General features: G+C 41.2%; 1 protein-coding gene across 1 annotated transcript in view; it reads right to left on the reverse strand.

Annotated features, from left to right (window-relative positions):
- The window catches only part of sh3pxd2aa (SH3 and PX domains 2Aa), a 306,310-nt gene that overhangs the window by 243,949 nt on the left and 44,883 nt on the right, over positions 1 to 17,478 (reverse strand). The window contains exon 2 of the mRNA XM_060842142.1: positions 5,611 to 5,691. Coding sequence (XP_060698125.1) covers positions 5,611 to 5,691 — 81 coding nt within the window. The remainder of the gene's footprint in view (positions 1 to 5,610; positions 5,692 to 17,478) is intronic.

The following is a 17,478-nucleotide window of genomic DNA, read 5'->3' on the forward strand; positions in this document are numbered from 1 at the left end:
TCCGCGCCTACTTCTTCAACCAGGATTCTCGCCCACCCTCTGACGACACCTTCTCAAGCCTTCAACACACCCCATCCACCTGGACACCCCGTGCTGGCCTCTTACCCGCCCTCGATCTCTTCATAGCCAACTGCCGCCGCAACATTGACAGCCTCAATCTGTCCAATCCCTCTCACCCACTCCAACCTCTCACCCTCACAACGTGCAGCCCTCCACTCCAACTCCAACCTCACTATCAAACCAGCAGACAAGGGAAGCGCAGTGGTAGTTTGGCACACCGATCTTTACACTGCTGAGGCTAAACGCCAGCTCGCTGACACCTCCTCCTACTGCCCCCTTAACCATGACCCCCACCTCCCACCACCAAACCATCATCTCCCAGACCATCCATAACCTCATCACTTCAGGGGATCGCCCATCCACCGCCTCCAACCTCACAGTCCCACAACCCGCACCGCCCGTTTCTACCTCCTGCCCAAAATCCACAAATCTGACTGCCCCAGCCGACCCATCGTCTCAGCCAGCTCCTGCCCCACCAAACTCATCTCTACATACATCCACACGGTCCTGTCCCCCTTAGTCCAAGAACTCCCCACCTACATTCGGGACACCACTCACACCCTCCACCTCCTCCATGATTTTCGCTTCGCTGGCCCCCAACGCCTTATCTTCACCATGGACATCCAGTCCCTATACACCTCCATCCCCCATCACGAAGGCCTCAAAGCCCTCCGCTTCTTCCTTTCCCGTCGAACCAACCAGTATCCTTCTACTGACACCCTCCTTCGACTGACTGAACTGGTCCTCACTCTGAACAACTTCTCTTTCCAATCCTCCCACTTCCTCCAAACCAAAGGAGTAGCCATGGGCACCCGCATGGGCCCCAGCTATGCCTGCCTCTTCGTCAGATCTGTGGAACAGTCCATCTTCCACAGCTACACTGGCACCACCCTCCACCTTTTCCTCCGCTACATCGATGACTGTATCGCCACTACCTCGTGCTCCCACGAGGAGGTTGAACAGTTCATCCACTTTACTAACACCTTCCACACCAACCTCAAATTTACCTGGACCGTCTCAGACTCCTCCCTCCCTAATCTCTAATTTCTAATCTCGGGCGACCAACTCAACATGGACATTTACCACGTAAAAGCGCCACCCCATAATCCCACTTCCTTCGCCTACGCTGCATCTGCTCCCAGGAGGACCAATTCCAATACCGAACAATCCAGATGGCCTCCTTCTTCAAAGACCGCAATTTCCCCTCAGACGTGGTTGACGATGCCCTCCACCGCATCTCCTCCACTTCCCGCTCCTCTGCCCTTGAACCCCATCCCTCCAATCGCCACCAGGACAGAACCTCACTGGTCCTCACCTACCACCCCACCAACCTCCAGATACATCGTATCATCCTTTGTCATTTCCGCCACCTCCAAACATACCCCACCACCAAGGATATATTTCCCTTCCCTCCCCTCCCATATCAGCGTTCCGGAAAGACCACTCCCTCCGCGACTCCCTCGTCAGGTCCACACCCCCCACCAACCCAACCTCCACTCCCGGCACCTTCCCCTGCAACCGCAAGAAATGCAAAACTTGCGCCCACACCTCCCCCCTCACCTCCCTCCAAGGCCCCAAGGGATCCTTTCATATCCGTCACAAATTCACCTGCACCTCCACACACATCATTTACTGCATCCGCTATGGCCTCCTCTACATTGGGGAGACAGGTCGCCTACTTGCAGAACTCTTCAGAGAACACCTCTGGGACACCCGCACCAACCAACCCAACCGCCCCGTGGCTGAACACTTTAACTCCCCCTCCCACTCCGCCAAGGACATGCAGGCCCTTGGCCTCCTCCATCGCCAGACCATGACAACACGACACCTGGAGGAAGAGCGCCTCGTCTTCCACCTAGGAACCCTCCAACCCACAGGGGATGAATGCAGATTTCTCCAGCTTTCTCATTTCCCCTCCCCCCACCTTATCTCAGTCCCAACACTCGGACTCAGCACCACCTTCTTGACCTGTAATCTTCTTCCCGACCTCTCCGCCCCCACCCTCTCTCCAGCCTATCACCCTCACCTTGACCTCCTTCCACCTATCGCATTCCCAACGCCCCTCCCCCAAGTCCCTCCTCCCTACCTTTTATCTTAGCCTGCTTGGCATACCCTCCTCATTCCTGAAGAAGGGCTTATGCCCGAAACGTCGATTCTCCTGCTCCTTGGATGCTGCCTGACCTGCTGCGCTTTTCCAGCAACAAATTTTTTAGCTCTGATATCCATCATCTGCAGTCCTCACTTTCTCCAAATCAGAGTTAGTCAATCTAATGGGTGTGACTGTCTCCTGAAACACAACGTCCAGGTAACTCTCCCCCTCCCTGATGTGTAGCAATGTTTGAAACACGAACTCTAGTTCATCGACTCTGAGCCGGAGTTCTTCCAGCAACCAACATCAGTGACCACAGACATGGTCACTGGGAATTACAATGGGGTCCACCCGCTCCCATATCATGCAAAAACAACACATCACCTGACCTTCATCCTTATTTTCTTTAATAAGTTTTGAATTTTTAAAAAATTTTTTAACTGTTTTTGTACCTCTGCTTATATAAAGTTGTAACCAACAAAAAAACTAATCAACAAATAAACAAGATTCAATTTAAAAGATTCAAATTTAGCAGAACCCTTATCACCCTATCAAAGCCTTCCTATGACGTCACTTTTCAGTCTCCCACTCAGATTCAGAAACAGAATCTCTTACCTTCCCAAATTGCTCTCCACTCGGCCCCTCTCTCGAAGTGAAGGTCCCAAGTCCACATGGAATGTTTTTATACCACCTACCTTCCCAAGTTACTCTCCACTTGGATCCTCTTCTGGACTGGGGTGGACAAGAACAGAAGTCACGTGACACCAGATTATAGTTCAACAGGTTTATTTGAAATCACAAGCTTTTGGAGCACTGCTCCTTCGTCAGGTGAATTATAAACCTGTAGTCATGTGACTTCTGATCCTCTTCAAAAAGAAGCTGGGTAAATATATTTTTGGCAGTAGAACAGGAAATTAGAGAGACAGGCAAAGCATAATCTGATGAAACCCTCCACAAAAGCAAACAATTGCTGTCTTGCATGGGAACATGCTCTCTGTGAACAACCATCTAGTATTGACTAGTCAGGCTGTGAACCACAATGCATGTATCACAGTGGTGTTTTAGTGGATTAACTTAAATAATTATAGCATCTGTATACAAACTTCCCCTATAAAAAAGTAAAATCTGCTCCACTGAAGATTCCATACAAATTATTGTAGCAGTATGCATGATTGCCAAAATTGAGATTACTCTTGCAGTATACATTTATTAACAAAGTAGTATTCAATCAATAAGATAATTTACTTTTAAGGATGATTAACTTCTTTCTGTCAGTTTCACAAGTCTGTTGTCTGAACTTAAATTTCAAAAACTGGGGTATCAATCTTGCACCTCTTCTGTCCTTCTAGCATTCAGCTGTCTCTTATAAAGTCATAGAGTCATAGAAATGTACAGCATGAAAACAAACCCTTCAGTCCAACCCGTCCATGCCGACCCAATCTAGTCCCACCTGCTAGCACCCGACCCACATCCCTCCAAACCCTTCCTATTCACATACTCATCCAAATGCTTCTTGAATGTTGCAATTGTACTAGCCTCCACCACATCCTCTGGCAGCTCATTCCATACACGTACCAACCTCTGTGAAAAAGTTGCTCCGTAGGTCTCTTTTATATCTTTCCCCTCTCACCCTAAACCTATGCCCCCTAGTTTTGGACTCCCCGACCCCAGGGAAAGGCTTTGCCTATTTACCCATCCATGCCCCTCATAATTTTGGAAATCTCTATAAAGTCACCCCTCAGCCTCCGACACTCCAAGGAAAACAGCCCCAGCCTGTTCAGCCTCTCCCTACAGCTCAAATTCTCCAACCCTGGCAACATCCTTGTAAATCTTTTCTGAACCCTTTCAAGTTTCACACCGTCGTTCTGATAGGAAGGAGACCAGAATTGCACGCAATATTCCAACAGTGGCCTAACCAATGTCTTGTACATCTGCAACATGACCTCCCAATTCCTGTACTCAATACTCTGACCAATAAAGGAAAACATACCAAACACCTTCTTCACTATCCTATCTACCTGCAACTCCACTTTCAAGGAGCTATGAGCCTGCACTCCAAGGTCTCTTTGTTCAGCAACACTCCCTAGGACCTTACCATTAAGTGTATAAGTCCTGTAAGATTTGTTTTCCCAAAATGCAGCACCTCTCATTTAGCTGAATTAAACTTGCATCACAGTGATCAAAGTGGACAAATACTCAAAATATGGTGTGACCAGAGCGCTGTACAGTTTGATCAAAACTTCATAATTTGCCCTCTACCACTTTTCTCTGCACCTTAATATTCTAATGGCTACATTATTTGCTGCTTTGTTTGACATGTTGAGTGTCAAGTCTACTGAGATGCCACACTTCGTAAAATTTCAGTAGTCATTTCAATAACATGCATGGAGTACATGGATTGCCTATTTCTTTTCCTAATATGTAGTTCTATTTATCATCGATATTAAATTTCATGCATTTTTCTGGTCAGCTCCTCATTTTGCAATTTCTAAAATGTATCCTCCAATTCAGTCGATTTTTCTACTTTAGCACAATCTGCAAACTTGACAAATAAATGTACACGTTACAGAAATAATTGAGCCCACTGATTATGAAAGACAATGCATCTGCCAACTTGGTTCAATGAACTCACAGCTTGACACTGCCCAATGAAAAAAAATGCGCATACTTCTCCATGTTTAGAGACAAAAAAAAAACCTGCAGATGCTGGAATCCAAAAGTAGACAAGCAGGAGGCTGGAAGAACACAGCAAGCCAGGCAGTATCAAGAGGTGGAGAAGTTGAAGTTTCGGATGTAACCCTTCTCAGGACTGGGCGTGGGTGTAGGGAGAGCTGCAGATAACTGGGGTGGTGGGGACAGGGTGGTGAAGTGGGGATCGGCGAAGACAGATAAAAGGTACGACCTGGTTGGTCAATGGGAGGAATGAATCCGGTAGGTAGCTGGGGGGAGTGAGAGGGAGGGAGAGAGAGGGACTGGGAAGGGGGTCAGGTGAAGGGAAGGGAGATTATTTGAAGTTGCAGAACTCACTAGAGTCCTCCAGGCTGTAGGCTACCCAGGCAGAATATGAAGTGTTGTTCCTCCAATTTGCAGTTTGGTTCATTGTGGCAATGGAGGCGGCCAAGGATGGTCATGTCAGAAAGGGAGTGGGAAGGGGAATTAAAATGGGCAGTGACTAGGAAGTCTGGTTGGCCCCTGCAGGTTCAGCCAAGATGCTCAGCGAACTGTTCCTTAAGTTTATGTTTGGTCTCTCCAATGCAGAGAAGATCACATCGGGAGCACCTGATATAATGAAATGCATTTATCAGAAAAAAGACCTTATCGTTAAAGTAGTTGAGAAATAATATGCATTGTATGCCCTCTAAAAATGACATGTGAACAGTGCCCACTGTCAGTCTGAGAAAATACAGGTGCCCACAACTCTGCATTAGTTGGGAATGTAGTGGAATGAAACAGAACATTACCTGGAGGTCGAAAAACTTGCTGTAACGTCTGTAGATGATACTTGATGTGTTATCTGACCAGCTCACTTGAATAACATAAACCTTTAAAAATAAAGAAAAACACTTGAATAAAATGTATTTGCTCCCGTATACAGTTCTACGATAGCCTAGAAAAGTAAAAACAATGACTGCAGATGCTGGAAACTAGATTCTGGAGTAGGGTGGTGCTGGAAAAGCACAGCAGTTCAGGCAGCATCCGAGGAGCAGGAAAATTAGCGCTTTGGACATAAGCCCTTCATCAGGATGGCTTGGAAAGGCTGATTCATCGAACATTGCAATTTTGAGTAAAACGTCCACCATAGTCCCACTGGACAATTAGGGCTGTTCTCATTAGATAGGGATTACTGGAAGCTGTTTAACCTAAGAGTCTTCTACCCTTTCCTCACCTGAGGTGCAAAGAGGAGAGTGATTCTTAGTAACTTGAGCCTGAACAGAAACTGATCCCCTGCTGTTGGCATCATTGCATCGCAAACTAGATGTCCAGATTTACAGTACACAGATTCACTGTTCAGACTTGCTCATAAATGGCAGGACATTTCACTTAACCTCCAACAACAGTAATATTAGCAGAATCAAATTCATTATTTCACCTGAACTGAAAGCAGGTTACCGGAGATACTGAAAATTTGAAAGAAAATTTTAAAATGGTGGATATACTCAACTCCGACAATATCGGTATAGAATTAAAATTTCTGACAAAGTTCTTTCGTGGGATGCTTGATTGCTGTGTTGTCAGCACTTATTTTCATTTCACTGTTTCAAGTAACTTTCTCTCGCAGTTTTCTGCAGTTAGATTTGTTTCTACTTTCTCATTCTTATTAGAGTCAGAGTCATAGGGGTGTACAGCATGGAAACAGACCCTTCGGTCCAACCTGTCCATGCCGACCAGATATTCCAACACAATCTAGTCCCATCTGCCAGCACCCGGCCCACATCCCTCCAAACCCTTCCTATTCATATACCCATCCAAATGTCTCTTAAAATGTTGCAATTGTACCAGCCTCCACCACATCCTCTGGCAGCTCATTCCATACACATACCAACCTCTGCGTGAAAAAGTTACCCCTTAGGTCTCTTTTATATCTTTCCCCTCTCACCCTAAACCTATGCCCTCTAGTTCTGGACTCCCCAACCCCAGGGAAAAGACTTTGTCTATTTATCCAATCCACGCCCCTCAATTTTGTAAACCTCTATAAGTTCACCACTCAGCCCCCGACGCTCCAGGGAAAACAGCCCCAGCCTGTTCAGCCTCTCCCTATAGCTCAAATCCTCCAACCCTGGCAACATCCTTGTAAATCTTTTCTGAACCCTTTCAAGTTTCACAACATCTTTCCGATAGGAAGGAGACCAGAATTGCACGCAATATTCCAACAGTGGCCTAACCAATGTCTTGTACAGCCGCAACATGACCTCCCAACTCCTGTATTTAATACTCTGACCAATAAAGGAAAACATACCAAATGCCGTTCTTCACTATCCTATCTATCTGCGACTCCACTTTCAAGGAGCTATGAACCTGCACTCCAAGGTCTCTTTGTTCAGCAACACTCCCTAGGACCCAAACATTAAGGGTATAAGTCCTGCTAAGATCTGCTTTCCCAAAATGCAGCACGTCGCATTTATCTGAATTAAACTCCATCTGCCATTTCTCAGCCCATTGGCCCATCTGGTCCAGATCCTGTTGTAATCTGACTGTTCTATTTTTCTTTTCAAATGATGCTGCACATCATCTTAACAATCTAACTTCAGATCAACCCATTACTGAACAAATATGTTTTAAATAAAAAGTGTATGTTAGAAAACAAGACATAATTTTCAGTCTCCTGGCAAGTTCTTCCATTCAAATACTTCAATTTTTTTCCGATTTCCAAACTGGAAAACTATTTTCAAACTCAATTTCAAAACAAATTTCCATCACTAAATTAGCATGCAGATTTCTAGCATTAAATTTGTATGTGTAGCCATGTTATAAGCCCAATAAAAACTGAAAATAATGTGATCACTGAATTATTTGAGAATGGGCTGTAGAATTATATTTCAACCAAAACTTAGCTAATGCACTAGAGACCAGCTGTACCAGAGTGTAACCTGTCATGAATTTGACATTTCCTGGTAATCAGCTGAGTGAACAGAACTAAAACACGAACTTAACTTGACAAATAAAAAAATTAATTGCTGTGTTATAGACATTTCATTTGAGGTACACTTTAATGATGAAAATATTGTATAATTTAACTCCAAGGAAAATAAGTGCATAAATGCAATCCTCAAAATAGGTGAATAGGGCTTAAATTGGTAGGGAGAGATACCAGCTGACAGTTGGAAATTTGCTAATGTTGGTTAAAGAAGCCATTATTCACAAAGGAGGACTCAAAAGCATGCTTATAAGACTACCTCATTTGAATAGAAAATTATCTTGAAACATACATGCCTTCCAAATAGTAACATGGCTGGAGCCATAGCAGATGGACTGTAGCAGTTCAAGTTGAGTAACAGATCGAGAGAAATTAGGGATTGGCAACAAAGTCTTTCTAGCAGTTTTCACATTCATTGAAAAGAGGTGGCTCAAAACATACAAAATTCACAGAAGTACTGACAATAATGCAACAGACATATTATCCTGGGGTAGGGGTGAACATGGTTGACCATTTAGGACAGAGTAAGAGAAATATCTTCACTCAGGTGGTCATGGCAGCTCAGTCACTGATTCTGTTCAAGACAGAGGTCAATTAGATTTCTAGATATTTAAGAGACCAGGAATGTAATGAAAGCATAGAGGATGAAGTTAAAATGATTCAACCATAATGTGGCTGAATGGTAGAGTGGGCTCAATTGGCCTAATTATAGCTATACTTTATGTACCAATCAGTGGAGTCATGGCATCGGTACAAAGAAGAAAAAAAGACATTTTTGCAAATAATACCTCCAGCAATAACCACTGTTATTTTGGTTAGACCCTCAGCATGGAACTCTTATACCTGTCATGTTATTTAAGCCACTTGGTTTATCTCCAGCACCAGCTTATTTTTAATTTTTTGCCCACTGATCTCTGCCTATAAAATTCTGAGCTTGTATGCTTTTTTCACTTCACCTGAAGAAGGGGCATGCTCCAAAACTTTGAGATTTCAAATAAACCTGTTGGACTATAAACCTGGTGTCATATGACTTATGACCTTGTCAACTTTTTAAGATAATGGATGTTTGTGTAAATCGTACAGTTTGTTCTGCTATAATGTAGATTTCTTCAATGCAAATTGGTTTTAATGCAATTTAAGAATTTAGACCATTATTTGTAGAACCCAATATTTTCTTACCTATATTTGCTCTAACAGTATTCCGGCCCCATTTGTTTCAATGACGCGGCAATTGTGCGATTTTCTTATAACAGGAGATTACACAAGAACGGAACTACCACGTTATATTTTAGAACCAATTGTATTTAAAAACATATCCTGAATATACTCAGTAATCCAGCTTCCTCAGCCTTTTATGGCAGTGAATTCCACAGGTTGAGCACTCAGTGAAGAAATGTTTCCTCATCTCCATCCTAAAAAAACCTAAAATGTATCCTACAACTGTGAATCCCTTGGTTCTAAATTCCCCAACAGGGGAAACACCTTCCATGTAATCTAGTGTGTCTAGTACAAAACTCTAACTTGGCATTTCAATCAGATCCTCTCGGTCTTCTAAACTTGAGTGAATAGGGGTCCACTCAAACCAATCTCTCATCAGACTTTCTTGACATCCTTGGTAGACTTTCTTTCATTCTTGTTAATTATCTTAGCTTTATTTTGTACTAAAACCCCATTTGTTTTCACTCATATCTCTGCCTTCCATTTTTGCTTCTTGCTTTTTGGTCTTTCAGTTTTATCTTCGTTTGTATATTCTGTCTCCACGCCACGTTTCAATAAGATCCCCTTCATTCGGATTCCTGAAGAAGGGCTTGTGCCCAAAACGTCGATTCTCCTGCTCCTTTGATGCTCCCTGACCTTCTGTGCTTTTCCAGCAACACATTTATCATCCTTGGTATCAGCCTAGCAAATCTTCACAGCATTCCCTTTATAGCAAGTAGATCCTGAGGAGATGAAAACTGCATATTCCAGGTATGGCCTCATCAAGGCCCTATATAACTTCAATAAGACATCCCTACATCTGAATGCAAAACCTGTTACAATGAAGCCAAAATACCAACTGCCTTCTTGATTGCCTGCTGAACCTGCTTATTCACTTACATTGACTATTTCCCAATATTAACATTTAGCTAAAACTTTGTTTTCACACCAAAGTGTATAATTTCACAATTATCCATGTTATACTGCATCTGCCATGCATTTCCCCACAGAATCAACTTGTCTAGATGGTTTTGAAGCCAACCTTTGTATCCATGTCACAACACTCAATTTCACCTAATTTTGTGTCATCAGCAAACCTGGGAATATTGCATTTGATTCCAAAATTCAGGTTCTTGACAATTGCAGACAGTTGAGCCTAAGCACTGATCCCAGCAGAACACCACTAATCACTATTTGCCACTCAGAAAAAGACCATTTATTTCTCCACTCTCTGTTTGCACTCTGGCTTACAATTACTAATCCATGTCAGTACAGCAAACTTTGTTTTAACCATAACTTATGAATCGGCACGCTCAATAAACCAGTAAAAAATTATGTACCTCAAAGATTGAAAGTTTACTGTATTATTGTAATCTGTGATGTCCTAATAGTCAGTTGAAGGTATGAGTTAAGGCAAAGTTGAATTATTAAAGTGATTCATACTGTTTAAAAAAGTATCGAAGTTTTACTACTTAGTGTGCGTTTTACATTGTTTATATGGATCTCTTGATCAAACAGCACATCCTGGTCCCATAGTTGCCAGTTAATAAAATGCTTGCTGCACATTATCCCCTATCCTGCGTGCCTTAAACTTTACTAACTAGCATCTTATTTGGGACATATTAAAAGCCTTCTTGAAAATCAAATACAGCATATATACTGGTATTCTTTTATCTTTTCTAAATCCATAGTCAAAACTATTCCAGAAAATTAGTTAAGAATGAATTCCTTTTCATAAATCCATGCCAACTTTAAAGCTTTCTAAGTGAGCTGTTATCACTTTTCTTTTACAAACAAATGGACACTAGCATTTTCCCCTACTACTGATGTTAGGCTAACTAGTCTGTAATTCCATATTTTCCTCCTTGTTTAACAGCAAGATTACATTTGCACCACACCCATCTGTAGGAACTACTACAGAATTTTGAAAGAGGACACAAATGTATTCAATACTTCCAAGTCAGCCTTTAACTCCATTAATTTATTTAGCAGGTTCTTTTTAAAACTAAATATGGAGTTTCTTCAAATCCTCTCTCACTAGACATTTGATTCCCCAAAATTTATAGGTCTCCTAATCTTTTTCTTTTAAATTTATTCATTAAACAAGAGTGTAGCTGGCTAGCACAGCATTTATTGCTCATCCCTAATCCCTAAAGAATATTAGTGAACCAGATGGGTTTTCCTGACAAAGACAATGGATTCATTGTCTCATTAGACTCTCAATTTCAAGTTATTTTTGATATTGAATTCAAATTTCACCATCTGCCATAGCAGGATTTGAACACAGGTCCCCTGAACATTACCTGGGTCTCTGGATTAACAATTCAATTACCATTGAGCCACTGCCTCACCTACATTTGTTTCTCACTCAACATTTTCTTTTCATAATTTATAGTTTATATATATTTATAATTTATATTTTTAATGTTTCCTACAAGTTTCTTCTCATACACTATTTTTACCTCCTTGATCTATCATTTTTTCCTTGTTTGCTAAATTCTAAACTGTTTCCAGTCCTCAAGTTGCAGCTTTTTCTGACAATTTTATATTTTCTTTTATGTCTCTTCTAGATAAAGTCAGCACAACATCATGCTTAACTCATTGGTCTAAAATATGCATCATGTATATATTCTAAGTAATCCTCCTAAACAATACAATTGCTAATTTGGCTTGCTCAATCTGTGTATAGATTACAGTCACTTATGGCTACATTTGTACTGTTACTGCATGCATTAGTCTCCTGTTTAACACCTTTCCTTAAATCTCCACTACTGTTTCAGTATGTATAGAGACTTCTTACCTACATTTTCTGCCCCTTGGTATTTATCTCCATTCATATTTATTACTTAGCATGATTTTCTAAGCCAATATCCCTCCTCACTAGTTATTGATTGACTGCTTTATTAATGGTGCTACTCCACCTCCTTTTCCCATTTGTCTGTCCATGCCAAATATTGAATACCTATCCAGTTCCCATTCTTGGTCACCCTGCAACTATGTCTCCGTAATTCTAATTATATATTTATTTACGCTATAACACATCTATGTTGTTGGGAAGACAGTTCCTTTAGACTTTCTTTCATTCTTGTTAATTATCTTAGCTTTATTTTTACTAAAACCCCATTTATTTTCACTCATATCTCTGCCTTCCATTTTTGCTTCTTGCTTTTTGGTCTTTCAGTTTTATCTTCGTTTGTACATTCTGTCTCCATGCCATGTTTCAATAAGATCCCCTTCATTCTTCTAAACTCTAAAGAATAAAGGCCTAATTGGTTTAGTTGTTCTTGGTAAGTCAACCCCTTCATCCCCAGTGAATCTCTTTTGAAAAGCCTCCAATGCCAGTATTTCCTTTATTAAACACAGGGACCTAAACAGTACAATAGTTACAGCCTCATCAATACCTGTAAAGTTGTAACAAGACTTCCCTGTTTTAAAACTCCAAATCCCTACTAATAATGGCTAAAGTTCCAGTTGCCTTCTTAATTACTTGCTGCACCTACAAGCTAACTTTGGTTCAAACACAAGATCCAGATTCCCATACATTGCATCTTTTGTAATCTTCCTCCATCTAAAGGGTCGGGGAATGAGATTGTTTAGTCAAAAGTTAAGGCAGAAACTGCAACAATGAAGTCTGATCTATGTTTTGACTGTTGGAAGGTCTCAGTAAATATTTGTGTAACTTTTTTTGACCTTGCCAAATTCTCATATTACAGTAAGTAGTTAAGGTCACTTCAGGGTAAAGTAAACTGAAAGGTGCACCTGCAGATGAGGCTAGGAGTTACAAAATAGGAGAAAGACACACTAAAGGCTTATATACATCTAGCATTCATAAAATAAAATGAGCTGCCATCCCAAAGACAGAACTAGCATCTGCTTAATGAATGAAGTTTAGTTTCTCAATATTTAAGGACACTTGACATTTTGGAAGGTGTAGTGATTAAAACAAGGTTGGCCAGGTGGATCCCATTGAGTACGAGATCCCTGATTGGAGCTTTAATCGGGGCCAATCAGGAAACCCTGGCTGAGAGAGATAAATAGGAGTCCAAGAGGGTCTCCTCACTCCGAGCTAACTGGTCACAGTCCATGTACTGTGCACATGTAAATAAAGGGTGACTTGGTGACAGAATACCTGCATCTGTATAGTTATTTCAGAAGGGTTGGGAGATAGGAGAAGATGGAAGTGCAACTCATTAAGAATGTCAACATCTGTACAAAGGAGGGGGATAACCTTTGGAGACCAAGATGTAAAAGAACATCTGGGGAGAGATGAGAAATAGTAAAAACAATGAGTTACTTATAACTGATAGTTACTTGTAGGAGTGACAGCCCTCCATGCAATAACAACAGTGAAAGACAGAGTACAGGATAAGAAATAATGGAAGCTTGTGAAAGGTACTGCAATAATAATTAATGATTTCAGTTTACATATAGATTGGATGAATCAGATTGACAATAGCAGTCAGTAACAGCTCAGAACTTTGGTCAGATTTTACAAACTGGCTAAGAATCACAAACAAAAATAGGGCAAATTAAATTTTAAAAAACATCTTGGAAAGCACCAGTGCTCAGTAGCTGCAGTGTGTACTATCTACAAGATGCACTACAGACATTCACCAAGGATCCTTAGATAGAACCTTCCAAACCCTTCCATCTAGAAGGACAAGGGCAGCAGGTACTTGGGAACAGCACCACCTGCAAGTTCCCCTCCAAGCCACTCACCGCCCTAACTTGGAAATATACCACCATTCCTTCACAGCTGTTGGGTCAAAATTGTGGAACTCCCTCCAATCCCCCCAGCATTGTGGGTCAACCCACAGCAAGTGGACTGCAATGATACAAGAAGGCAGCTCACCACCACCTTCTCAAGGGCAAATAGGGATGGGCTATCAATGCTGGCCAGCCAGCGAAACCCAGGTCCACAAACGAATTTAAAAAAAGAGTATGCCAGAAAGCAAGTTAGAAGTAATTTGTGGGAGTGGTGTACAAGCTCCCTATCAGAAACCACACAGAGTAGAATTGAATGCAAGCTTATCAGAAAGGCACAGAAATAATCATTGAAGATTTTAACCAGCAATCTCAACCAGAAAAGTAAGATATGCAGTGGTAGCCTAGATAGACATTCAAAGAATGCTTCTGGGATAGTTTCTTAAAACAGTACATTATAAAACTAAATAGAAAGCAGGCTATAGCTATCCTCCAATCAATCTGTTCAGAAATGTTATTATACACTTCTGGAGCAGGTGAGACTTGAACCTAGGTCTTCTGGCTCAGACACAGGGATACTACCACTGCAATACTAGATTTAATGTTGTGCAATGAGATAAGATGAATTAATAATCTTATTGTAAAGCCACCCCTAGATAGCAGGGATCATATGATTGAAATTTTACATACAGTTTGAGAGAAGGGAAGTGTTTCAAAGATGTTTTTTAAAATTAAAAAACGAGAATTAGGACTAGCAAGGACATTTAAGTATATATATCAAAATACACAGCAGATATATTCCAAATGAGTAAAACAAAATTCCAATAAACAAAACCATCATCCAAAATCAACCAGAGATGTTACTGATTGTATTGAATCAAATGGTCAACTCCAGCTAAGTCATGGTACATAGATCAGCACAGTACAGACCCTTCGGTCCTCAACATTGTGCCGACCTTTTATCCTACTCTAAGATCAAACTAACCTGCTTACCCTTCACTTTACTATCATCCATGCGCCTATCAAAGAGTCACTTACATGTCCCAATGTATCTGACTACAACCACTGCTGGCAGTGTATTCCATGCATCCACCACTGTGTAAAGAATTGACCTCTGACATCTCCCCTCAACCTTCCTCCAATCACCTTAAAACTATGCCCTCTTGTGATAGTCTGAGGGCATATTCTGACTATTCACTCTATAATGTGTTCATTGTGGTGAGATCAGTTTAATTTGGGACACTCCGAATTACCACATATAAATCACACTATCTTTCTTATGGGGAATACGGACAGCATAATGATTGCAGTTAAATAAACACAAACTAGGAATAGGTAATTTGGCCCTTCCAGCCTGCTCTGCCATTCAATATGATCATGGCTGATCTTTTATCTCAATGCCATATTTCAGCTTTCTCCACATGCCATTAATGATGTTAAAATATAAAACTTTATCAATCTCTTGAATAAATTCAATAACTTGGCCTCCACATCCTTCTGTGGTAGAGAATTCTGTAATTCACAATGTTTTGAATTAAGGAAATTTTCCTCATCTCTATCCTAAGTAGTCTCCCCCATCCTGAGACTGTGTCAGCTGGTTCTAAACTCTCCAACCAAAAGTAGCATCTTCCTGCTTTTGGTCTGTCCAGCCTTGTTCAAATTTTATATACATTTCAATCAGAACACTTCACCTTTCCAAACTCTTGTGAATGCAGACGCAGTCAAACCAATCTCTTCTCAGTGGACATTTCTGCCATTCCAGCACCAGCCTAGAGGACACCTGTTGCACTCCCTCTCAATGGCATGCACGTCCTTTGGAGGTATACAGACAAAACTGCAGACAATACTCCATGTGCAGTTTCAACAAGGTTCTGCACAACTGTAGTAAGGAATCTCTACTGAATTCAAATCCTCTTACAATGAAGCTCAATATACCATTTACCTTCCTAATTGCATGTTGCACATCCCCATCTACGTACATTGACCAGTACAAGGACACACAGATCCTTTGTGCATCCACACTTTCCAATATATCATTTAAATACTACACTTCTGTTTTTTTCACACCGAAGTGTACAACTTCACATTTAGCTCATTTGTCAATATGTTTGCCATCTCACTCAACTTGTCTAAATTGCCTTACATCCTCCTCACATCTTTCAATCCTCCCAGTTTTGTTATCAACAAACTGAGAAATGTTGGATTGGTTCCTTCATCCAAAACTTTTGCATGATTAGTTGGGGTGCAAGCACTGATCCCTACACTACATCACTAGTCACTGCCTGTCACTAGGGGAAAAGACCCATTTATTCCCATGCTTTTTTCTGTCTGGAAATCAAATCCCAATCCATACCAACATATTACCCCTATCCCCATGTGCTTTCATTTTCCCCACTAACTTCTGAAGCTTTTGATAAGGTCCATCAAGAAAATTTAAATACTCCAATGATGACTTTGCCCAACCTCATTTATGCATTCCAAATTACAAGGTGGCATTGGCTGCAGGGTAGGAAGTGTTTAGGTTCTGTGCCTAATGCTTCTGTTCCAACTCAGGCTACATGTTTCTGTTTTTTTTGTTTTATTTCTTAGTTTCTCTTTTGTATCAAAGTTCACCTTTTCTTCTTTTCTGTGGCTATGGAGGAGGAAGGCATTTATGATGGCAGCAGCATAATGCATTCAGATATCCAGTCCTTGTGGCTATAGTGGCTGCAGCTTTATTGAAGGCTTCATCATTGGTGGGTCTGGTCCAGTCCTCCTGGCAGCAATGCAGCGGTTTCTGAAGTGGTTACAGCAGTGGTGGCATGGTGGTTCCAGTTTATTCTTCATGGCTTTGGCAGCAATGACATCAGTGTCAGTGACTTGGTGGGTCTGGTCTGTCCCTCTTTGGTATGGTAGTAATACAGTGGCTTCTGTATCAGCGGTGTCAGTTGCAGTAGTGGCATTGTGGTGGATCCTGTCTGGAAATCCTTGCTTTGGCAGAATCCTGCAGCCACTTCATATACCCAGAGTGCCTTGGAGGCGCACAAAGATGAAATTCGTTCTAACTTTGTCTCAACTATTTCTTTTTATAATTTCTGTAATTAAAACGACACCAAATTGTGGTGACTTGAATTTGAAAATACAGTGAGATATACAAGTGATAATAAATTGCTGCTATTCTAAATGCTTGTTATCTTATAATCCGTTCTAACATTTTCCTCCACTATTGATGTTCAGCTAACTGGTTAGTAACTGTTTTCTTTTCTCCCTCCCTCTTTGACAGTCTCCAATCTGTGAGAACTACTCTAGTCTAGATAATTTTGGAAATGATCATCAAGGTATTCAATACTTCCAAAACCACCACCTTTCGTATTCTGGGATGTAGATTATTAGGGCCCTGCAGAGTGGTTAGCCTTTAACACCATTTTCTTTCTCATGTGGATTTACTTCAATTGCATACACTCCCTGGATCCTTGGTTCCCTAATATTTTTGGTAGGTTATCTGTGCATTCTTTTGTGAAGGCAGAACCAAAGTTAAAAGTCCAATTCTGCCATTTTTTTGTTCCTATTATAATTTCCCCACTTCTGACTATAAGGGTCCTTCATTAATCTTTACTAATCCTTTTTCTTTTCAAAGCTTTTACAGTAAGTCTTTATGTTTCTGCAATTTTACACTCATACAATATTTGCCCCCAATTTATCCAACTCCTCTTTCACTGAATTCTAAAATGATCCCAATCATCAGGATTGCTACTTTTCCTGGCAATTTTGTATGTCTCCTGTTTGGATCTAATACCCAATTTCTTTTGTAAGC

This window comes from Hemiscyllium ocellatum, chromosome 22, assembly GCF_020745735.1.
Source record: "Hemiscyllium ocellatum isolate sHemOce1 chromosome 22, sHemOce1.pat.X.cur, whole genome shotgun sequence".
NCBI classification, from domain to species: Eukaryota; Metazoa; Chordata; class Chondrichthyes; order Orectolobiformes; family Hemiscylliidae; genus Hemiscyllium; species Hemiscyllium ocellatum.